General features: G+C 45.6%; 2 protein-coding genes across 2 annotated transcripts in view; both read right to left on the minus strand.

The window, feature by feature from the left end:
- The window catches only part of INPP5D (inositol polyphosphate-5-phosphatase D), a 53835-nt gene extending 39837 nt beyond the window's left edge, over nt 1–13998 (minus strand). Inside the window, 2 exon segments of the mRNA XM_062499467.1 lie at nt 9747–9810; nt 13865–13998. Of these exon segments, the coding sequence (XP_062355451.1) occupies nt 9747–9810; nt 13865–13998 (198 nt within the window).
- A 4483-nt stretch (nt 13999–18481) lies between these two features.
- NEU2 (neuraminidase 2) lies at nt 18482–21504 on the minus strand. The gene is made up of 2 exons (XM_062499479.1): nt 21139–21504; nt 18482–19420 (listed from the first exon to the last, which is right to left on the minus strand). The coding sequence occupies exons 1-2, from the start codon at nt 21454–21456 to the stop codon at nt 18482–18484; spliced, it is 1257 nt and encodes a 418-aa protein (XP_062355463.1). The 5' UTR covers nt 21457–21504.
- Between the last annotated feature and the right edge of the window lie 3133 nt (nt 21505–24637).

Genomic DNA, 24637 nt, shown 5'->3' on the forward strand with positions numbered 1-24637 from the left:
AACCTTTTTGTGGCCACATGAGCCAGAGCAGCACAGCACACTGGGACTACAGGTCAGCAACAGAGAGAACAACTAAAACATTGCATCTCTCTGCAAAGGGCTGACAATGGACTTGGTACTGCACATGGCACTGGCAGACAGTGTCTCTGACGTTGGTGACAGCAGCAGTGACACCAGGAATGCAGGAACTGATCTAAACTCATAGCTCTTATCAGATGCTGCTAGCAGGACAGCAGCCTGCGCTCCAGAGCGGGTTTGCACACCGGATGGGGCCTCAGCCTCAGCTCCACCCTGCAGGACTCATAAACACAAGGCAGAGCTAATCCTGCTCACGAGCAGGCACAATCCTGCCCACAGTGTGCACCATTGTGCTCCTTGCCCATCCCAGGAGAGAGAATTTCATTTGTTCTGACATATTTAGTCAACCCATATACAGTGTATAAATCAAGATGGCTCCCAAGAAATGTGTTTTCTAGAAGTGCACTGGAGAGGGAGGGTTTCAGCAGAAAACCCTATACAGTGTTTAGGACTTCTCCTACCTCCTGGGAACCACAGAGCACACTGGTGATCTGCTCTTAAGTGTCAGTTGGCACAGTGAGTCACAGCTGCTGGCCTGCTTTCTAACTGCTCACATAGCACTATTTGTTTCCTGTTGCACAAAGCCCCGTGTCAGACTAGAAGAAAACTACCAGAAAAATAAAGAAAGAAAGAAAAAAAAAAGCTATATGATCAGTCACTGTAAAACAATGCTGCCAGGGCATCTATAATTTTCACAGAACTTAGCAAAACCTTCAAGTAAAAAGGGTCAGGCTCTCCCTTTGCAACAGGTAATAAGTATAAACGTAAGTAATTTTTTGAAATAGTGAATTTCAGCACAAATACAAGAAGTGCTCATGCACACAGGAATGATGACCTGGCACTATGACTGCAAAATGAACATTTCCCATGTTTCCCCATGGAGCAGGGAGCAGGAAGATGTACAAACTGCTACCTTATGTCAAAGAGCTGGGCAGCTACGACAGCCCAGGGAGGGGAAGAGGAAAGAAAAAGACAGGCTGTAACTTTAAAAACACTAATTATTTCCTTTCTGTAATACAGTCTCTGAGAAGGCTGTGATCTCTTTCCCACAGCAAGGTAATCCACAAAACTCTGGTGTTGGTCAAACAGTTTTGCTCAAAGCAAACAAAAAAAGTTATTAAAAAAATGAAGGGGCTTTGAACATGTGCTATGCAAGGCATAGTCTTGGTTCAACACCTTTTCCCCTATTAACATAAAAAAGGTGATATGTCAGGTTAGGATCTTTCCAGTTTTTCCCCTTTCTTTCAGGGAATTTTCTCCTATTTGTTGCCTAAAAGATGATACTTGAGAGAGACAAAATATGTAGCCACGGAGGAGGGGGAAGGGCGCAGCTGGCTGCAGGGGCTGTTAGCTCAGGGGCTTTCTCTTTGGAAGTGCAGAAACGCTAAGAGATTTTGGCTGGGGGGTGAGAGGCTGAGCTCAGTATCTCACTCACTCTCGGGACTAGAGAGGACACAATGCTGCTTTTGCTGCGGGGAGAATTTGGTGCCACCACAGAATTCTGTTCTTTACTGCTGCTTACTTACTGTGAGTGAGCCTCTGCTCATCAGAGCAGTCCTGGGACTGGGACCTCACTCACACCCGATGTCACTGGGAAGGACCCTCCCCATCTACTCGGGTGCCTCAGGGGAAAACTCCTCCTCACTCCAAGGGAGCATCTCCCAGCTGCCTTCAGGAGCCCAAAGCCACTGCACAGCCCCGGCCATTTTCTGCCGCTGCTTTTGCTACCCTTCAGCCCGAAACCCAGCGCCCATCGAGACCCCGCTCTCCTTCTGCCTCCGCCACCACTTGGGGCTTAGAGCTACGCTTTGATTTGGCACCCTGAGCGTGCCGGCCTCTGCCGTTCCAGCCGCGGCTGCGAGGTTCCTGCCGCAGCCATTTCGCCATCCGGAGGGGCCCCGGCCCGGCCGCCCCTGCGGGTGTGCGAAGGAAGCCCCTTTTCCCTCTCTCCCGCCGCCCCCATCGCCCACGCGCAGAGCGGCGCCGAGCCCGCGCCGCAGCGCCCCCTGCAGCCTCGGGGGAGTCATCGCCCCGCCCTGCCCGGCCGCGAGCCACCAGCGCCCCTGCTGGCTGTGCCCGGAACTGCACCGAAGGGGAAAGTGCCTGAGACCGACGGAGGCTGGGACTGGGTCTGGGAGTGTTTGGAGTTAATGCTGCTCTTGTTGTTTGTTTGTTTGTCTTGTTAAATACGTTTTATATACGGGGAAAGGACTGTTATTCCTTTTCCCGTATCTTTGCCTGAAATCCCCATCATTTCAAAATTATAATAATTTGGAGGGAAGGGGATCATTTTACCATTCTAAGGGAATTTCTGGCATTCCTTGGCAGACACCTGTCTTTCAAATGAAGGCAGATAACAAGTTAAAAATTGCTTATCTGGACTTTTTCAAAAGGGTGAGCCAGTTTTTCCATCTGAAACAACACCTTTCTTCAACATCCTGGCAACACTGATCACTTCTGAAAAGTTCAAAATCAAAATGAAGTATTTAATGTGAAAGCACTCTTTTGATACTAAAAATTTCAATTTTGCTCAAAAATATAAAGTGGTTCCTATTCCTGCTCCCGGCAAGCTCTATTTCTGCCCTCTCCTCTGGGGTAGACAAAAGATATAAGCAGCATTTAAGACACTGTGAGTGGCTGGAGCCTCTATCCTTAGCAGCCTAAAACATTTCATAATGGGACCCGTCTTGAAGCAAGAACTCACCTAGAGGCACGAATGGAAGAGCAGACTTGAGGGTAACACAAGAAAAAAAACAAACCTGATCAACCACCAGGCAATGCCCACAGGAAAGCATAATGAGACTGCACCTTCCTCAGGCTGAGGACAGACTCTGCCACACAGCACAGGAGACAGCACATTATATATTGGAATTATATGTATGTACATTATATATATATATTGTAGAACCAGAGAACCATGGAATATGCTGAGCTGGAAAGGACACACAGGGTCATCAAGTCCAACTCCTGACCCTGCACAGACAACCCCACCCTGTTCCTGGGAGCATTGTCCAAATGCTTCTGGAGCTCTGGCAGCCTTGGGCCATCACCATTCCCTGGGGAGTCTGCTTAGTGCCCCAGCACTGAGGGAAAGAACCTTTCCCTGATATCCAACCTGATCCTCCCCTGACACAGCTCCAGCTATTCCCTCGAGTCCTGCCACTGGTCACCAGAGTGGAGAGATCAGCACATGCCCCGCTCTTCCCCTCACAAGGAAGTGAGTGCAATGAGTCTCCCCAGTCTCCTCTGCTCAAGATGAACAGACCAAGCGCCCTCAGCCACACCCCATATGGCCCCTCCAGACCCTTCACCATCTTCATGGCCTCCTCTGGGCACTCTCCAATAGTTTCATGTCTTTTTTATATTGTGGTACCTGAAGCTGCCCACAGGTCTCAAGGTGAGGTTGCACATGCTACCAAAAGGCTGCTTTGCAGGTGTCCCAGTTTCTTAAGGAGACTCCACCTTTATCCACAAGCCAAAACTGCTCCTCTAACTACTAGGTTCACTCTCTCAGTGGCTTTTACAAAAGACATCTTTGGTGCCAGCCCTGTTTATGCAGTACTGCCATCTGTCCATCAGGATATCTCCCCCAGCCTTCACACACAGTGGCATGAGGCCAGTGCTTTTCTTCTGAAAGCCGGTTTCATCATCATGAAGAACAAAGTTAAGGGGCCTGCTGAAGAGATACAGTTCCTGAGGGTAAAATGGCAAGACAGACGGCATCAGATTCCCACTGATGTCATCAAGAAGATCACAGCAATGTCTCCACCGACCAACAAGAAGGAAACACAAGCATCATATAGTCACCCTAGGACACCTGCAAATGACCTATGAAGTGTTATCCAGCAGACTATGAGCAGAACATAAGATGCAATCTAGCTGCCCCTGAGAAATGATTGCTTTCACTGCACCAGCAGATAACACAAGCTGTGAACTCCTGTTTGTGATGCACCAGAAATTGAAGAACATCCAAGTCTGCTCTACCCTGTTCCAATCCATATTCACTGACCAGCCAAGACCAGTGTCTTGTTCCTTCTCAGCACCTCTTTCAAGCATCCTCACTCATGAGGCAAGTTATATTCTTGGCAGTGATCCTTTGAAGGTGAAGTATATAAAGTCAATAGAGGGTAAAACATTAATTAGGCAAGGGTAGTAGCACAGGTTTTCAACAGCAGCTCTTGACCACAGTGACTTCTCGTATAGGACAAGAGTCAGTTGTACTGGGAATATCCTCACCTAACTGCAGCCTGCTAATGATGGCAGTTTAAGGGAGTTATCTTTAGGCAATAAAGCTCCTGCCAAGGACAGTTTAGCTCACCCAGATGAGAAACTGATTTCTTTCCCTCTGACTACAGATACAACTCAGCCTTGACTACATGACAGCTTTGACTGCACATCCAAAATGAGGGGTGATGAACACTGATGTATCACACACATCCTCTGATCCTGGTAAGGACAGCCAGGGACGGATGTTTAAAATTATCTTCAGTAACTGTTAGGGGTTTATTCTTTCCCTTTTCTCTCTGTGGAATTTTCCCCATTGTCATGCTAAAATACCTGTTAACTAGGCCCTGGTGGCAAGGAGGAGGGGAAAAAAAAAGGAAAACCCCGCGAGATTCAAACAGCCAGAAAAGGAAACGAAAGGCTCTAACTCAGCCCATTTCCCTGCGGAGTTCGGACGAGAAGGACGATCGCCGTCTCTGCCCCATCACTGCCATCCCAGTGTCGGGAGCCATCCTCACTGCTGTCAGACCCTGCACTGCTGCCTTCTCGCTGTGAACTCCCACCATCCAGCACTCTGCTGAGCACTAGGACCGACACCATAAACAGAAAGCTATCTCTCCATCTCTCTCTCTCTCCCCCTGGGACAGTGCTGCCATCACCCCCAGCTCTCCTGCAGCTCTGCGGGACCTGCCCACCCCCAGCACCGGGAACTGCAGCTCAGGGAAAAAGTGCCTGCAGCCAGAAAGGGACTGGGACTGAGTTACTGCTCTGTTTGTGGGTAATTTCATAGCTGTTATTGTTCTTGTTTGTCTTGTTAGTTATACTAGTAAACACTGTTATTCCTATCCCCATATCTTTGCCTAAAAACTCCCTTAATTTTGAAATTATAATAATCTATAAGAAAAAAGGATCACATTTTTCAGTTCAAAAGAAGGCTTCTGCTTTCCTTAACAAACACCTGTCTTTCAAACTAAGACAGTAACTCAATCCTTGACTGGGCCAAGTTCCCCATTTGTTGAGGGGATGCTAAGGTCATAAGAAATGCAGAGTGGGCAGTAATGAAGGTCATGCTGACACCTTGGCCAGTTGAATAAATGAGATGCTTTCAGTGACAGCACAGAAAAGATATATCTTCTGTGAATCTGGATGGCAAGTACTGACCATACATGCCTGGTTGAGAAAGGCAATTTTAGCGTCTTTAGTTTTTCTATGGTGTTTAGTTTGATCCTGTGATGTCCAAGGACTCCTTTGTTGCTTCACGCCTCTTTGCACAAACATGACTACATTTAGCAAATCTCCAAACATTCAACAACTACATTAATTATGTCTCCCCATTGGAGCAAGGAAGAATCAGATTTGTTTTCATAGAAAAGAAAGTGGAGTACCCTAGCTATGACTTGCCCACAGGCAGGCAGCAGCTGAGCTCACTCAGGGGAAGTTATTTCTAGCCTCCTGCCCCTGCTCCTGGATCTCTGCATAACTGTGTTTTTTGCTCTCTTTCTGTTCTCTCTTACTACAGCAAGAGTTTGCAAACTAGCAGGGATATCTTGATGACTATCTTGATGATTCAGCTTAAAGATCTCTACTTGCTGTTACAGATCCTGTGTTTCAAGGGGTTTTCATTACCCCTCCCCTCCCTCTTTAAATGTTTTTATCAGCAGGATGCAAGTTTGATTCATCCAAGCCATGTTTTCATGTATTCTGAAGTCTCAAGTAATGAAAGGAGAAAATTAATCAGAAAAGAAAGGCAAAAATTCTATTTGTGTTTAAAGAAAACAGCCTGTGACAGTGACATCTACAGCTCAGTATGCTTTGGGAGGACACCAGATAAGTTCCAGATATTCCAGAGATTCCTGACCATGCTAACTACTGTAGAGGTGCTGCAGATGTAGAATCCCAATGGCAGATCACAAACCATGCCACAAAATGTTGGAAGGACATATGCCAATATTTTTTTTCTTCAGCCTGAATGCAAAAGTGTACCTTTGCATGCAAAATGTGTACTTCCCTTTCTGCCACCTGTCCTTGAACTGTTAATTTAACCATGCAAATAAAAAGGACACTATCATTCCACTCGGGTGGGACCAGGCTCAAGAAAAATGAAATGTACTCTCCAAGACTTAACAAAAAAGTGATGCAACTTGCAGCTTTAAGGGTGAAAAGGCTCCACAGATAGGCAGAGGGAGAGCTCTCATATCACATGTGCTGTGTATGTAGCTGTGATATGACAGATCTTCTAAACCTGCTGTCATCAAGAAAAATTCCTGACAACAGCCCAGATCTGGGCAGGAAGACAGCCCTTTTTTTAGGGAAGAAGCACTGTACAAGTAAAAAAAAAAAATCCCATTGATAATCAGGGCTCATATTTGTAACCAATATAGGCTAATCTTAAGACTGAGTATTGAATTTTTCCTATATAATTTTACAAACCCAGAAATGAGAAACATCTACTGATTGCTGTATTAATTTAACACCTGGTCTAGTTCCACAGGCTTGGTAGACCCTTTCCTTTTTAAATGGGATTTTTTAAAATGTCTACATTCCATCCTATTCAACACCTTTTACATCCTTGCAAAGAAGTGATCTTTTCAAAAGTCAAATCTTTTAAGACACATGAAGCAGTTTTTGTTGTATCCAAAAATCAACAGACAAGCAACCAAAAAAAAGCCTGGCCCAGCTGGAACTCTGTACCAAGAACAGCAGCCAAGAACACAGGACTGTTTTTCCTCTGAGCATCAATTATAACTTTCACTGCATCTTTGTCTTGCTGGAGAAGCCAGCCCCCCCTTCTTTTGCCTCTCCCTCAGAACTGGAATAAGGCAGCACAAAGCAGGAGGTGTTGTGTCTTCAAAACAGGAGTTAGCAAGACACTTTATTTAGCCTACTCCTGATATACAACCTACAGTTCCTAGCAACCCAGGAGCTTACAAAGGTACTCCACGACAGTCCCTCTGCATTCCATGACATAGGAACAAGAGAAATCTCTTGCAATCACAACATGGGGCCCAAGAGAACCTTACAAACTTCTTGTTCATAAATCTCGATTCAACATGAGAGCTGCCCATTGCCAGAGCAGAGAGAAACACAGCTTTCTTATGGCTGCAGTGCTCTGAGTACTGTACATATGTAACTCTGAAGACAACAGTTGTACATGGAAACAGGCCCTTTGTCACAGAAGAAACAATCATGGATCCAGTACAAATTGGAAAGTGCGATTCTCATCTTCCTGGGTTGTAATGCACAGAACTCCCTGCACAGACCTTCACTGGCACGTGCTGTGAGCAGCCTGTGCCCCAGCACTCTCCAGAGCGTAGGCTGCACACAGGTACATTGCTCTCTGCTCTGGTTTCAAACTCTCCTGTCACTCAAGGCATCTGTGCCTTGCTAGAACAGGCTGCAGGCCAGGCTGCATGTCCTGCATTTCTCACAAGATGTGCCAGCAGGGCAGCTGAGGGATAAAGAGGGGACAGGGCTTGCCCAGGGCACAGAGGGACAACATGTGGGGCTGCATGGCTGCCTTCGCCGATACCCTCTGGCCTGCCTTTCTTCCTCTCCCACAGGGGAAAACCTAACATAGGATCATTTCTGTGCTTGTTTCCCAAAAGACAAAGCAGCTGTCAAAACTCATACCCCAAAGTTATTCAGAATTAGGGTTCCACAAGTTCCCTGCATCACACTGCTGCCAGTGCAAAGAGCAAGGACACCATTAACAGTGTCAGAGCCCCATACCATTCCTGCCACAGAGCTGGTGTGGGACATAGATAGTTGTGCCCATTGCCTGGGCCTCAGGTATCCCCCAACACTCTCCCTGCCTGTGAGCTCTCTGGTAGAGACCCTGAACTCTGCAGCTGCTTTGGATACTGTCAAAGATAAACACCATATCACCTACTGGTGTCTTACCACATCACACCAGCACAATGCACCAAAACACACTCTTTAGGACAGAATGGCTGGGATATATCAGAAGATGGGGGGATATCAAGTATCACTACAAAGAGCCTATAGCACAGTGTGTGGAGCCAGGTTGGAATGCCAAGTTATTGGCTCCAACTGGGTGCTGGTCCCAGGCTTGCATCCAGTTGAGCCTGCCCAAGTTGCTCTGCACAGTGTCACCCAGTGCTCCATGAAGAGGGGTGAACTCTGGTGACATGCCATAGTAACACTACAGACCCAGGTCAAGTCTGGCATAGACACCTGCTGCCAGTTCCTCCTCAGAAACAGAAGAGCAAGTGAGGTAGAGGAATCTCAATGGCTCTGGGAAGTCCAGCTGTCAAGGCTGACAGGGCCATGGTAGCTGGCCCTGGGCACACAGTCCTCTGTAGTATAGCCCCAAGAGCCTGGAATTAGCCTTGGGGGCAATACAGTTGTGTCTGTGCAGAGCTGCATCTGAGTGGGGCTCCAGAAAACAGCCCAAGCTACCCAAAAGTGGATCTTGAAGGAGCCAAGCTGGATGTGTGCACCCAAGACACACCATTCTTATTAAAGGCCCATGGCTGAAAGCGAGCTGCCAGCATGCAGCTGTTCTCACTAACTTATGACTCTAGTTTCTGATATGCTGCTTCTTAGTGGAGATCTCAAACACTGATAACACAAAAACACCTGAGGAAATACACAACTAACATGGTGCATGAGACACATATAAATTGCTCATGAAGTTGGTGGAAATCTGATTTCTAGTGTGGGAAGCTAGTTGTCATCTGAAAAGAGAAGGAATTATTATAGAACCGCTCTGAATAGCAAGGCAGACCGGGTACCATGAGCATTTCCATTCTGTTCAACAGGGAATGCCTGCAGCACTGACTATGCCAAGAGTATGGGCCAGCTGCAGCCCCCAGTGTTGCCCAGTAAGCCCATGCCCAATTCTTAGGGCTGTAGGAGACCATGCCTCCCTCCTCACTCCAACTTTCATGATTTATATTAAAAAAAAAGAGGCTGAGAGGTGGCACCAGAAGGGGAAGTGGCACCAGAAGGGGAAGTAGCTCATTTAGGCTCCTAAATCAAAATAGGAATAAACAGAACATCTGAAATTCCTGCTCTCAATCTTGGTACTTTCTGGATCCTGAGACCAGAACTCAATTTATATTCTCTGGATGTAGGCAACTGTATTGCAATTTTGGATTGGAAAGATCCATGATGTATTGATAAGAGGCTAGCTTCAGAGGAAAAGTTATTCCACATGCTGAGCTTCTCAGTTACATAAAACATGTCTGTGCCAATGAATTGAAGGCATGTGTGTTAAAGGGTCTGCCAATGACCACAGCTATCGACTGGACTGGACACTGAAATCTCCAAGGCAGTGGACTGGAGACCAGCACTGTGCTGGCCTGACATTAGTTTAATTCCTTATATCTTTTTTTTTTTTCCTGTTGGTGCTAGAATTACTTTGAAAGCCAACAGTTCTCACGTGCATTTTTGTGGGACCAAACAGTACAGAGATGGCTTACCTGGACAATTAACTTATTTTCTTTATCAGGCAGAATTCGGTAGGTATAAACGCAATTCCGGTACCTGGAACAGACCACAGGTAATATGGTTACACCATGTCCAGAAGGAAATCTCAGTATGGCATCTCTCCCCTTGAGAAAAGACATTGGAAAATCCTGAGACACACAGACTGCTTCATGCACAAGGGTTTTAAGCCATTTCTCTTTCTTGTTTTTTTTCCCTGGTGTCTGTAGACTAACACAAACCCAAAGCATTCCTGGTCACTGAAACAGGAATATCTGCTTGCAGATGTCACTGCAGAAAGTGATATCAGCATTAGCTTAGAGGGAGTCATTCCATTCTTCTTCTGGCCAGAAAGAGAGAAAACACTAAGTGGCTCCAGCTGTCAGTAGAGCAGGCATCTCAGGAAGAAATGAAAAAGCAGAAATCCGAAAGGCAAAGGGCCAAAATCAGCAACAAATGAGTAAACTGAGGGCTAGTGCATTTACTTGTATTGGAAAAAGCAAATAATATATTTCAGTAAATCACAGTACAACAGCTGATTGCCAGGCATAGTTTTATCTACAAATCATAAACAACAGCCTAAATGAAAACCCATCTCACCACCCTGGTGTGGATGCGCACTGTACATGTGCATCTGTAGAGCACCCACAATAAATATTTTGTCCCAGCTAAATAGGACAAGGAAGGGTATGGGGTTTGTTCTCATGTGTCAATGCAGGTCTCTTAACACCATTTATTCCTGCTGATACGCAAATAGGGCTAAGCAGAATTACTCCTTCAGCAGAGACAATTTGTGGGTGTGGAGATTATGAAACTGATAAATGAAGCAGCCCAATGGCTCTTGCTCACAAGAGGACCCTCATGCAGCCTTCACAGAAAGTGCTCCATCACACAGACCGTACAAGGTTGCTGCCATAATGCTTGTAAAGAGGTTTAAGCTGAGGACAAGTAAGATCAGTATAAGAACAATGAAAGAAGGGTGGTTGGGTGAGACAGGACAAGGGAGGAGCACTCCTAGGACCAAAAGCAGGAATCCTCATTGCCAGTCCCCTAATTTAGTGTGTGTGGATAGAGAAAGACTGTCTTACTGCATTTTTACCCTTAGGCTTTCTCTCCTTGGCATCCTGACTGTCAAGTTATGTGGTCCCAGTTATTGCCACATTCTAGGTCCTTCCTAAAAGCTGGGTTGAGTTCAGAATTGTTCAGCCATTACTTAGGCTGTCCATGTCGAGGGTAAATAAAACATCAGCCTCAGTTTAAACAAGTCTCCAAGTACTTGTTATCTCCCTGTCTTCTCAGCCAACCAGAGAAGGTAAGAGTGTGACAAGGTGGGCATTTTCTCCTTCCTCTCCTGCTATATGTTTTTATGCACAGATGATGATGTGCATATTGGGAGTGTCTGGAGCACTAAACAGGGCTGCTGTGCTAGGCCTGGTGCCAAGTGCACCATGAGAGAAGCTTGGAACTGGAAAGGGCACCTCACAGGCAGGGTTGTCTTAGAGCGGTCCCAAAACTGCAGCTGGTCCTTGAGTGTCACTTCTAGAAGCATTAGTCCTGCAGCCATTCACGGGTGAACTGCCAACAGAAGATCCCCTGGAGGAATGATACCAGTTGAGGTGCAGGGAACACTAAGCAGGCTCTTTTGGATTTCAGGATTCAGGCATTCCCCTGAAGGTGAGTAAAAGAGCCCATTTCTTGTCAATAAACCGACAGATCAAATGATTTAGGCACAGAGGAAGGAGGAGGAAAAGGGTTTTGCTTCTTGCCTTTTATGGGGCAGTGTGACCAGAGCAGGGGACAGCTGTGCAGGGGGAGGAGCATTCACCAGCCTTTCACTCTAAAGGCTGCTGCTCTAAAGCTTCAGAAAAGGAGGCATAGCACTCTTAAAAAGCTCTCCAAATACACCTCCCCTACTTGTCTATATTTATACAGACCCTGTTTTTCTAAAGCAGTCTTCAATGAAATCATTATTTCATGCTATGATATTATAATAATAAATGCTTTTGCTGGATCTTGATTGATCTGCCCAATAAATACTAGAGCATTGTAGAATATGACATTCCCTTTTCAGAGCAAATTTCATGGTTTTTTGTTTTTCATATGTATACATAGTTGACACCTTCTCCTTTTCAACATAATTCTCTTTTGTGGAAACAATTTGCAGTCAGCCTTTCAATTCCCCACTCTCCCATTCTTTGCCTCCAGCCTATCCGTTTTTTAAACAGAAGTAACTGAAGATCTCAAACTTCAAGCACCTCCCAGCCAGTAGCAGAGCTGAAACTGATACATCTATGAGGAAGTTTTCAGCTTCAGCAGAGGTGCCCATTTTGTGGAGATGACATTCAGAGGGAAAGACATATTCGCCACCTCTCCACAAACTAACTGCAAGCCAGCATAAGATGAAAGCTTATCAGATCGTTTGACAGCAGTCTGTGTGACGTTTCCCAGCCTGTAATTAATGCCAGCCTTTCGCACCTCTGATCCAGCTGCTCTTGGCTGGCAAGGCTTGGTGCTCCTCAGCCTTGCCAATTCTTTAATCAAGCCATTCACATTAGCTACCTCAGAATGGATTTAAGAATATAACCTTTGGCTCCCGGTTCAGAAAATCATGGTCATTATATTGTTTCTATTTCCTGATCCCATGTCTCTCAAGTCACAAAAGGCTTTCAAAGCCGGCTGCATAAACATTTACAATGGAAAAACTTATGCAAATGCATGTTAGTAGGCATTTTTGCAGCACCTTCCCTTTCTATAATCCCCACCATCACTTGATGAAAATATTTTGTGCACATACTGGTTACAAGTCAAATCAATGGGCTAATACTAAAATCATTCAATGGAAGCAACAGTCTGTTCTAGTAAATTGTTCCCTGACTGACACTCAGGTCCTCAGCCCCTGTTACAGGATTCTCTCTCCTCCCTCCTTGCTAGTACTGTCTATTCAACTGCAGCTACCCTTCTTTCACTGCTCCCTCCAAAAAGACAAAACTCTCCCCTGTGTTGTTACAAGCACATAAACAGGGAGGTACACGGGCTCTCTGCACCCTGGGAAGACACCCACTCCCCAGCCACCACTCCCTGGCAGTCCAACACCTACGCCCATGGGACAGTTACCCAGCCCCATGCCGCTCGGCAGCAGCACTGTCACCAGAATCTGACCTCAGAGACAAGCAGTCAGCTCAGAGTTATAAACAGCAGCACCACCTTCACCACTACAAAAAATGTACTTTCAGACAGAAAAAGAGAAACCTTCTTGTAATGTAATGTAAAGATTAAATTAGTTTCATTGCTCTGCTGCAAAATGGCAGCAAAGAGGATCTGAGAGGGTCCCACAAGGGCTTTCTTGATCTCTCCTAAGCAAGGAGCAACTGTCTTATCTCTCTGTAAGACAAAGTCAAATGTCTCAGATTTTACCTAGTGACTTCAGTCTCCTCTCACCCCTGCTGTCCTTCCTCCAGGAAAAAAAAACTACTCCTCACAAACCCAGGGCAGGAGGCCTGGCTTTCTGGTCTGTGACCTAACCCAGAATGTTGGGGATCAGGTCTTCCAGTACTTCTCTCCCTATTTCCCACATGAAACATTTACCCCACGAGCCACATTAATGATGCAGGTGGAATCACTGCTGTGCTGGGTATACTATGCACAGCTCCAGGAACTATTTCAAGGCTTTTTTCTGAATGCAACACAGTACAAGCAGGGAGCTCAAACATAACTGAACCAGAGCAAGAAAACTGCTTGGGAGGTCCCAGGCTTGGGACTGGGGTCACTAAAGATAAATACTTGACTCAAGTTGTTAAGACACTCCAGAAGTTCAAGAGGTTACTTTCTCTCAGAGCACAGCAGCAGTGCCTTTGACCGTTCTTTCCTTTTGAATCAGGGGCAAGAGCAGCGTGAGCAGTACAGCAGTACATAAGTATGGGTTTATTCAGCCTGGCTCCTAACCCTTCCCCACCCCATGGCCCAATCTGGTGGAACCAGCCGCATTCAGATGAGTGCTGCACATTCCCAGTGAGTACAGCACCTGTTTGCCTCTGTGGTGGGGAGGACGCAGGGGTGACCCCTGCCCAGCAGGGACAGCAGTGTGGGCTGAGGGCGCGGTGAACGCTGTACTTACAGCACGCAGAGTGCATATGCCGAAGCAATTGACTCGCTGGCCCGCACAAGGAAGCTGCCATCCTTGCCTACTTTGGAGAGCAGGTCTTCAGCTCTGGAGCGAGTGATGTTGCCGTGGTACCAGCACTGATCCATTGCTGGAGCTGGAGGAAACCTGAATGCCAACACAGGAGCTGCCAGAGCAGCCTGTGTGTGTGTGTGTGTAACGATCAGCCAGCTTCAGCTCACCAGCTTCCTGTTTCAATAGCACAGAGAGGGAAAGGAAACTCAGCTACGGACAACTTCCTCAACTCACACAGCTCAGAGAGTCAGTGTGACATATCCCTGCAGCCCCCCCATTATCCCTCTTCATGCTGCTGTTGAAGTGACTAGCAAGCCCATGTTCCCTGCCTTTCCCTCCCGCTTTGTGTCCGAAAGTCCCAGCTGGTGATCTCTTCTGCTCCCTCAGAGATTCAGTCCCCCAGGCTTTGGTGGCCTGCCATCCAATTTACAATCTCCTGTCAGATCCTTTGAGTTTTCATCTTTTTCCTGTCTTTCATCTTTTCCTGTCTGTCCTACCCACTACAGGTCTTCATGGGTAATAAACAAACCTCTGATCAGAAGCACACCATGCATTAGGATAAATAACACTGACTGTCCCATTCCTGCCTTGACTAGTCCTAATATCTTACTAGGTGTGAGGAGAGGACTTCGAAGAATTGAAAAAAATAAAATTACTATTGCCTGTCTCCATGCATAGAAGCAGAATGAAAGACTAATTTGTGTGGGGGATTTTTTGACCAAAGCTCCCTGTCAGCTACTGTGAGATGGATCAAAGATCTTTCCTTCTCTAAATCCCCAAAGGTGGGATAGAGCAAAGCCATGTCTGGCAACCTGCGTCAGAGGGGAGAACTTGAGCTTTCACTTCCCTTTTCTTTGTCTGTTCATCTGTCCCTCAGCTATGCTGTGTGGCATGCTTAGTGCTGCATCCCCAAGACATATTTGCAGCAATGCCACGACATTCCTACAGGGGCACTGCCTACATGAGAATTCTGGTTGTCTATCCTGTACCTCCAACCACTCTGCCCTCTGCATGTCCACATTTGAGCTGCACCTGAAAGCAGCAGCTGAGCTGGGACTCAAAGTCCAGAGGCAGAGGAAAGATGCAAATCCTGCTAGCTCTATGCAACTGCTGGTTCCCAGAGCCAGGAGAAGTGCTGGAACCGCAGTACCTGGACTATGCATGAAGTGCTATGCTGTACACTGCATGGACAGCAAGGCAGGAGAGAACAGACTGCCCCTGCACAGGGGAAGGCTAGAAAGTGTGAGTGTGGAAAGGGAGAGGGAACCAGAACAACCCAGCACCCATCTCTGTGATCCTTCTTGTTGCTTTCAGTTATACAGAGGCTTGGTCTGCAGTGTCCAGCTTAGCCTCTGCACTGAGAGATGAAACTGTGGGCAGCAGCAGCCCAAAGCTGTGCAGACAGAACAGGGCCCTGCTAGATGAGCAGAACTAAACTGTGCAGGGCTTCCTGTCCATGCTGAGCAAGCACTGTCTGCACACCAAAATTAGCTCAGCTGAACCTGGCCTTCAGCTCCTCCAACATCCACACCAGCGTTAGCTGACAAACTCCTACAGATTCGGGTGCCTAAATGGAGTCAGACACTGTATGCCATTAAGTGGCTCTGCCAGTGGACAGTAGCTGTAAGCTACAGAGTGGTTACAAGCTCTATTCTCTTAACCAAAGTGAGAATCTGCATATGGCAAAGGCACCATGCAGATGCTCTGACAGCCCTGCCTGGCCACAGTACACTGGTAACCTCACTTGCACCAAGTTCTTGGGATTTCTGATACCTCCAGTAGCTTCTCTGGAGCACAGCTGCAGCAAGAAGCAGAACAGCTCTGAATGTCAACCACTGCTTGACCTCACAGTGCTCTCCATGTAACAGACACATATCTGGATGCAGACAGATCTGATAGATCAGGTAGACAAAGCTGCTCACAACATGAGTTTTGATAGAGTTAAACTGTTTGGAGAGCTTCTCCTGATCTTCTGCAAACTAACACTAGGTAACAGGTACAAGCCCTCATTAGACATCTGAGGCTAATTAGCTGCATATTCAGCTCCTATCCATCCCACCACCAATATAGATTTTTAGCAAGCTGCTGTTATTTCCTTCAAATCCCGTGTCCAGGCACACATTACTCCTTGACTTGGAGACAAAAACAAGGGGAAAGGATCCAAGTACAAGTGATGATTGTGGTAATTGAATGTGTAGGCTGATTTCTGTGAGTATTTCTTGGTCCACAAAGAAAGCACAGTACAGCTCTAGCTGCTCAAAAGGTGAATCCCAATCCCTTAACATTAACAGATCTGTGATCCCTAATGGCTTGTCAGCTTGGAATAATATCTCCAAGACACTACAATAGACTTTATCTAAACTGGTTTTGCTATAAATGTCCAGGTAGTACTGTATCAGATGGTTGTCCATGCAGCAGCCTCTCCAGAACCAGTAAATAAATACTGTCTGTGCCATCATTCAAGATGTACAGTGGTCACCCAACCTCCCCCCCACACTTATATTCAGCCCGTGCACTGCATCAGCATGGGAACTGCCAGACTTGGCCAGATAAAAACTTAAGTAAGCTTTTCCATGCCATGAAACTAAAGTATTCCATAGTACCTGATGAAGAGGTTAAGTCTGTAGGGCAGCAGTTAGCTTTGCTGAAGTCTAAATATACTATTCCCTAATTAGGCATCAGTGACAGGCTGTTGGCCACAAAGGTTATTTAGACTCTGGATTACATCTAAAGAGCATATGAGTAATACCGAAAAAGTACGGGCTACTGGAGCCACTCTGCTACTCCAGCCCAGCATGTTACTGACCTGGTGCTTGGGAAAGGCTTGACAAGTTACAGGTGTATCTGTGAAGGTCATGAGATCCCTTCACTCCCTTGGTATCTGCAGCATCCTGAAAAAAATCTCCATAGTGAGGAAAGTCACGGCCTCTTTTCCCACCGCCTATGAAAGCTGTCAGTAGTAAAAGGCAAGGGTAGGAGCACTGTGCAAGCAGAGACTCACAAACCAGAGCAGTGACACTGCAAAGGATCCTATGGGACTTACTAGTGTTCACCAAACAGAGAGACCTCTGAAAAGCAGATGTTTTTCTTCACCAAGAAGGGAAACAAATATATTTTCCTTGCAGTCATTGAATGTGTGCACACATGCAGGATACCACACACTGAAACAAGTACAGATGGGTTCATATGCAGAATTTTGTCCAGAGGCATGGGTAACACTTTCCTAGCTCGATCTGCTCAGACGTGTCTTCCCTGGTAGCCATTTGTTTCTGGTCAGTCCCTTGTCTAGTAATTGTATAATGCCTCCTTTCAAAACATACTGCACAGTAGTAGAATAGCATCTCTCTCACCAAAACTAGAGCTGTTTCCTTCATAAATCTGCTGAAAAATTGTCTATGTTGGAAAGCCTTCTAGCTTGAGAGTTTTGTTGTACTCTAGCCTTGGTCAGTTCTCCTTCCTCTGACACTGGTGCTTTTTTTCTGAAAGTGGGGCAATGTTATTTGTTTGACATAGTGCCTCATATGCCAACAATACTCTGTAATAACAAGACATGGGGCTGTCAACAATGAGAGTAGTTGCTATGTGGGTCATAGCTTGGCACTTCTGTTAGAAAGACCAGCAAGCACTTCCCCTCCTGACTCTAAATTGGGAGCTCCCTCTGCAGACCTGTCCTGATCCTGCAGTTCCCATATAGGAAAAAAATGCCATTTTTGCCACGTGCTCTGTCCCCCAACATGGAAAGGTCCTGGTATCCTCAACGACTCTTGCTGTCACTGCCCAGGGAGAGGGAGCAGCCAGAGCAGGCAAGGTTTTCTTACACAGGGGAAACTGCACCTTCTCAATGCAGTGTAAGCAAAAGAGAGAGTAATCAAAGAAACACAGCATGGGAAGTAAGGAGAAGGTTAAGTTAGACAGAAGTCCCTGTGGTGCCTGGGAACTCAGCAGTACAGCCCCAAACACACTGAAGAAGTTGGCATGGAATATCCCAAGAGCAAGGCATTGCACAGCCTTGCTGAAATAAGGAGACAGAAATCCCTGGAAATTACAGGTGCCCGCATTAATATGCTGGCTGCAAGAAGCAGTACTCCGTACCAGAGACAAAGCAGTTTCCTGAAGAAGATGACAGCAGATATAGGGTAGTAAGCCCAGTGCCCTCCCTAGAAGTTTGTCCACAACTTACTAAATACCACTTGGCATAACCCTGCTGCCATCTCTTCCCTTGTAGTCCCTGTGCTGTCTACACACGTGTCCCTGATGAAGTCTACCAGAGACCTCAAGGTGAGTAGCCCTATACAAAGGTCACACTTGTTTTGGGCTCATGATATGTAAAAAGGCACCCAAAGAGAAAGGCAAAAAGGGAGAACAGGCAATAGAAAACCAAAACATGTTAAACTGTGGTAAGTTTAATGGACTTCACAATCTACTAATACAACAAGCCAGCACCAAACTGTGTGCAGGAGGAGTAGAAAAACCCCTTTTGCTGAGGGATAACAAATGACAGTAAAAAGCATCAGCAAAGATGATTTTCAGAGGCATGCTGATGGAAAGGCTTGAGACTCAGTGTTCTGAGGGAAAGGCTTGCTTCAAGGTGAACATGACAAAAATAATCTCTTCACATTGTCTGTGGGTCCCATATTCAAAGAGGCAGGAGAACAAAGGTGAGCCATCAGGCCCAACACCCATGTACTGCAGATCCGAATAAGCACACAGGCCCTTAAAGAGTATGCTGGGTTTTGTCCAGTGCGCTGGATTTAAAGGGCTTTTGTTGAGGTAAATTCCTAAATCTTTTCGACCCCTTGGGTCTGTAGGATGAACGTAGAGTAACCAACTATCTTGACATGTGGCATCAGGGGGAGGTGGAAAGGCAGTAACACTTCCATGGCATCCAGAGGGAGGTTCTACTAGCATTTCAACCCGCTGGCCTCCCTTGAAATCCAGCCCATGGTTGTAGCTGACAGCCTGGATCCTGGCTCCTCTGTTGCTCCTTGCATTGCAGTAAAGGACCTTTCTGCCACAGGTATGTACCTCTGCTACCTGGCACTCCACCGCGCTCTCCTCCCCCACAAAGTTCCCCTTCTCCCATGTTGTCCCATGGTCAGAGCTAATGAAGCAGAAGGCATGAGGGGTGGGGTGTTGCTTTGGATCCAAGATACGATAGGCATAGGCAGGAATCACAAGGCTCCGGGCCTCGTTGAGCAATTGTAAGCCATGACCCGGCCCCACCGCAAACGTGGCCCAGTTCTTGTATTCATTCCTAATGGTCCTGTCAGTGACATCCTGGGCAGTGCTCCAGGTGCGTCCTTGGTCCATGCTAGTGATATAGCAGAGACGTACCAGGTTAATCTTTGTCCTCAGCTGATGCTGCTCAGAGATCTTTCCTGGGACAGCTATGAAGAACAAGATGAGTTTTCCTGAGACCTCATCATATACCGGGCAGGGGTTCATAGATCGGTGGCCTTCCAGCTGTGCACTGACAAGAGTTTCCATCCTTTTCCACTGCCAGGGCCCATGCGAAAGGAGATAAGAATGGAACACACTGTTACCAAGAGCGCCACGTTATAGTGCAAGGATGTCTGGATAAAAGCTAGAGAAGAGCATGGGAAGAACAGAAACAGGATAATGGATAGAGCAAGAAATGGAACGACAATCTGGCATCACAAAGGCAAATGAAGATTATTTAGATGGCACAAAGCATGTACACTTCACCAAGCACGTGGGTTATGTCCTTTTCAATTACTACTCCCTGAGGAAATGACAGCAGCATATCTCAATGCAGCTGGTGGCTGATGACACCCTGTAAAAAGCTATAGCGGTTGAAATTTCAGAAATCCTCACATATATACATATATGGCACAGAGACATGCCCGGTGGTCAAAGTGTGCTAGTAGAGACACTGTGCTGTGTCAGTGTTTTTTAGGATGTCACAAAGAAACCCAAACCCTTTTCAAGCATCCTGGATGATGACAAACCTCTTTTCATTTGGGCTCCTGTTCCTCCATTTGGATGTGAATTTATGTGAATGGGCAACCCAGCCTATACTGAGGCACCTTGCTAGGGCTGATTGCGTGGCTCTGGTGTGGAGATTTGGGCCCTGAGCTGTCTGACTCAGAAAATAGGTCACAGAGCTGGTATAACTACCCAGCAAGCCCTGTTTTCTTCAAATGAATAGCACATAACATAATCATGTTTCCAACACTAGCATTGCAATTAGCAAACTGTGACTACATAGTGTTATTGGCTGGGTAAGCAAAGCAGTAGTTTCCAGTAAGATTATATTAATTAGCTTTTCTGCCCTGATTTGCTGATTAGCCTTTTTGTTCATATCTTATCTTTTTCTGTTGAACTAATATTAACTTCTATTGAAAATCTAATATTTCCATTCTAAGAAACTCTAGCATATGAACACAAATTACTAAGTTTATGACCAACTGAACCCCACTAACTGAATTACAGGGAGTTACACAAGATGTTACCTGAATAGTATGACACTGCAGGTGGGCTCAGAGGCTGCTTCTGCTAGGCAGACTCCAGCTCTTAAGAGCCTATAATCTAATACAACCAACAAAGGTTTGGAATAGAAAAATAGAATTACTTTTTTTTTCCCAAGACATTAATGTCTTTGCATATGTAAAAAATTATTATAAATAGAGTTTCCACCACCCCCAGCTACCTGGCAGCATAACTGTTAATAATAACTGGTAGGTTAATAAGGTAGCCAATTCACTGGCACTGGAAAACCAGGCACTTTTTTTGCATGGGGAGACTAGCCATTCCCAATTGTTTTTTAAACCAGGAATTAGTCCTAAAATGATGAATAATAAAAAAAAATAATAGTTACTGATTGCTAATTTTCTCCTCCCTATCTTTGTGGCATTTCTTCCTCTTCCTTGAGGCATTTCTGCTTCTCCACCACATTCTTTCTGCTACAACAGGACTTTTGTCCCATCTCTGTATCTGCATCCCCATCTCTGCAATGATGGGTCAAAGCCACCCCTAGAACTTCTACTCCATTTTAGTCCCCCCAACAGCTGCCCATAGAGTTGGATCCCAGCAGTTATAACAATATGTGCATTATTTACATGCAGATTTGTCTCCTGTACCTGGGGAGGAGAAGTTGCCCTGTCCCTACAGTAAGAGGGCAAGTACATTCAACTCATTGGGGGCAGGTGGGCAGAACAGGGACAATGTCCCCTGTTTCCTCTCTGCACTGGTACCTGAACGTGCTGTGTGGTGGGGTCATACATGCCTCTGCGCATGGCTATCAGCTTGGCATGTTCATCCACCAGGTCCTCTCGCTCCTCAGCAAAGGCCAGGATCATGCTGAACCGTGGCAGGTAGAGCAGGGCTGGGATTCGATAGCTCCAGGTACCGTTCCGGAATAACGTTTCTTGCTCCAAGACAGGGAATGCAGCCATTGTGCTAGAGGGAAAAGAACAAAGCACACTGCATTTAGACCCAGCAAAGTGTAATAGGCCAGATTCCACTGCTTTTTCCTCTCCCTGCTCAGTGGGACCTTTTCTGCTTTGAAACATATTTTCTGCTACTTTCACCTTTGTCTTTTCCTTCTGCTTTTCCAAAGAGAACCTATGCATAGCATAGTAGCTGGAACTCAGGCCAAACTTACCCAGGAATAGCCTGGTTGGTCTGACTGGAGCGTGGCAAGGTAAGTATACTAAATACAGTTAATGAAAAAGCTGTGATTTGTTGTGTCTTTTTAATTAAATGTGCAGGTTGGGTTGTTGGGGGGTCTTTTGGTTATTTTTTTTTGTTGTTGTTGTTTTTGGTTTGGTTTGTTTTTTTGCTGTTTTGTTTTTTTTTTTTGTTTACTCTGTAATTAAGAAGACTGTTGATAATGAGACATAGTAATTTCCTTCAGAAGACCATTAATTTCTCTGTTGATGTTGTATCCAAAGCTTGGCACAGAACTTCTGCTTTGCCAAATATCAGCTTAAAATCCCATATAAATGACACACTGAGGCATTCCCAGGCCCCAGGTGTGCTCCAGTTTGAGGATGGCAAGCACTGAGCATGAATAAGGAATGTAAAAGAACACCCCTTCTTCCATAAGATCAAAGAACATTCTGAATGGTGTTGCATCACTTGGGACAGAACTCCTGACCAGGCAGAAACTTTGTCCTCTTTACAATGATTTAAAAGGTTTGTAATGAAGGAAAGCAAACACGAGAGACAATTTAAGGAAGCTGCCTCTGTGTAACTGGTCTGTGCTATGCCCCACGTATCCTCTCTTCCCCTCCTCAGATCTACTCAGCCCTCTGTCTTCTTGCACCAGTAAGCCCCCAGTAAAAAAGCCAGTAGATTGAGGGAATTATGTCTCAGCAGATGGGGAGGAAGAAAGGGGGGAAAAAAAGAAAAATATAAAAGGAAAAAAAATTCTCACATGATGCACTAGAAACTGTAGGCTTGAATATTCCCAGCTCAGCAGAGAAGGCGGGGAAGAAAAAAAAAATAAATATTAAAAAATCAAGCCTTAGATTTCTGACGCATTGAGTGGGTAGGATGGCAGGAAGAAGACGACAATACACTATGAGTAAGAAATTCAAATGCCTCCTACCTCGCTGAGGCAAGACTTGCTGCCCTTTTTGTTGACGATTCTCCTATTTACCTAAATTTTGGAAAGTGCTATAGCAGCTACTGGACACAAATGAGCTCCTGATGTTCTTGAAGGTTGCCTTGATAATTCAGGAGCAGATATGGAGGCAGCTTCAGAGTGCTTGGACCTACCTGGAGAATAGTTTGCACTCTTCCGTCTTTAAGAAGATTATATGAGCCAACCTAACTAACATAGACTTGCTCAATAATTTTTTTTTACAGTGTTTATTTCTGAGTTAGGAAAACACATATAAACTGAGTTTATTCTCCAGACAAGTCTGAAGCACAAGGCAAGCTAGCTCACAGGACCATACATTCCAGTCTATCCAGATCCATAGCTAGACAGTGAGTGTTCAAATATTCTTTCCTTTCACCTTCCAGATGCTAAAAATATCACTGAGAATTTTGAACTCATAGTACTGCTCAGAAGGGTCTGAACTGCACTGCTCTAGCTAAAGTGAGCTGTACAGTCCACAGCAAGCCACAGCTCCACTGCCAGTCTGATCCAAAGGCACTGGAGAGGGAAGTCTGCCTCCCAGGAGCAGCTGCTCCCTCCTCACTGTCACAGAAGATACAACAGTGCGAGGAAAGACAGAAGCACCGCTACCATACAGAGTGTTACCAGAACTGGATCACAGCTATCCATGCAATAACATGAAGGAAATAGGAAGACCTTCCTAGAACAAATAACTGCTGTTTGCTACTTACCAGCACAGATCTGGCTATTTATGGCTCCTGAAACAGAAACTCACCAGTGTGCTTCCAGACTATTTAAAGGGAGATTATTTAAAGGGAGATTAGTCAGCCTGTCGAGTGTAGCATAGGTTCCCTAGCGTTCCTTCTCATGATGCCATCCTGATCTTGCAGGCCTGCTTCAGAGCAGGGCAATGGGGAAGGAAAACAATGGGAAATAAATAAAGGAGAAGAAGAAAGGGAGAGAGAGAGAGATCTGGGCTGGCCTGTGAAGTCCTTGATGGAAAGCCAAGAGACTGGTGCCACGGGAGGCCATGCTGCATGGGAGTCCCTCCTGTGTGAGCCTGTCACCTGCACACAGATCTGCCCACACTCTCAGCCCCTCTGTGACACACTCACTGTGAGTGTCACAACATCTTCCACTTACTGCCAAATGGGGATTTAGGAAGTAGCTGAATTGGGAATAGCTCCATAGAAACAAGCCTGAGGTTCCTGGACACAGCAACTATAATCAAGGAAAGTACTAGAATCAAGTGACATTTCCATCTATCCAGAGACTAAACATGTGTGTGTGTGTGTGTGCATGTACACTTGTACACGCACTCCCTACACACAGTATACGCATAGCATAGCACAGATGCTATGAATCCATCTGCAGAGAAACTTTTCTATCCCTTTTTAAACACACAAAGTCAGTATTCAGCTTTCTCTATGTTCTTTCTTGTGGATTCTCATGCAGAGACTGCGTCATAACAGTTTGAGTTTCTCACAGAAACAAAAATGCAGGATCTTTAAATAAGCTTTAACTTCATAATATACATATAAATTAAAAGGAAGAAAATAGTGCTGTTTTAGTTACTTGTGTAGCCAACTGAAAGGAATTGATTTATCTTTGGACCCCAACCTGTATTCAAAGGCATGCCTACTAACTAGACCCTTCTGAATAAAAAAGAAGTAAAATTGGCAAATATTGACTGGACAGCCATATGAAGTGTTCCTATGCTCATACTCCAGAACTGTGGGAATTCAAATCACACATGCTAGTCCTTCCATGGCTACACTGCCAGGGGATGCATGTGTCCACAATGCTACTCCATTCCTCAACCCTACTAAAATAGCACTATCTGGCCTGCAAAGAAGAAAACAGTGTTGCAGCCAGCATACTCCAAGGACATGGACAAGACAAAGTTCACAGTAATATCTTTTGAAATACTAAGAGCTATATTGGAAAAAAAAAAAAAAAGAAAAGAAAAAAAAAGATAAGCTTCTGGGAATACAAAGGCCTGAAACAGAAACAAGAGACTGGAGAGCTGTACACATGAAGACAAAAATTGCTCAGACCTGTATCAACTCAACAACCTTGGAGAGAAGAGTTACCTGTACTTTTGTGAACTATAGGAGTAAGAATGG

Source organism: Cinclus cinclus, chromosome 10 (genome assembly GCF_963662255.1).
Source record: "Cinclus cinclus chromosome 10, bCinCin1.1, whole genome shotgun sequence".
NCBI classification, from domain to species: Eukaryota; Metazoa; Chordata; class Aves; order Passeriformes; family Cinclidae; genus Cinclus; species Cinclus cinclus.

Bases quoted from the DNA above. Each gene is read 5' to 3' on its own strand.
- NEU2 (XM_062499479.1), bottom strand. From the start codon at position 21,456: ATGTTTCAAAGCAGAAAAGGTCCCACTGAGCAGGGAGAGGAAAAAGCA. The intron at 19,421-21,138 runs GTACCAGTGCAG...GGGCCCTGGCAG, and splicing joins CCACCACACAGCACGTTCAG to TGGAAAAGGATGGAAACTCT.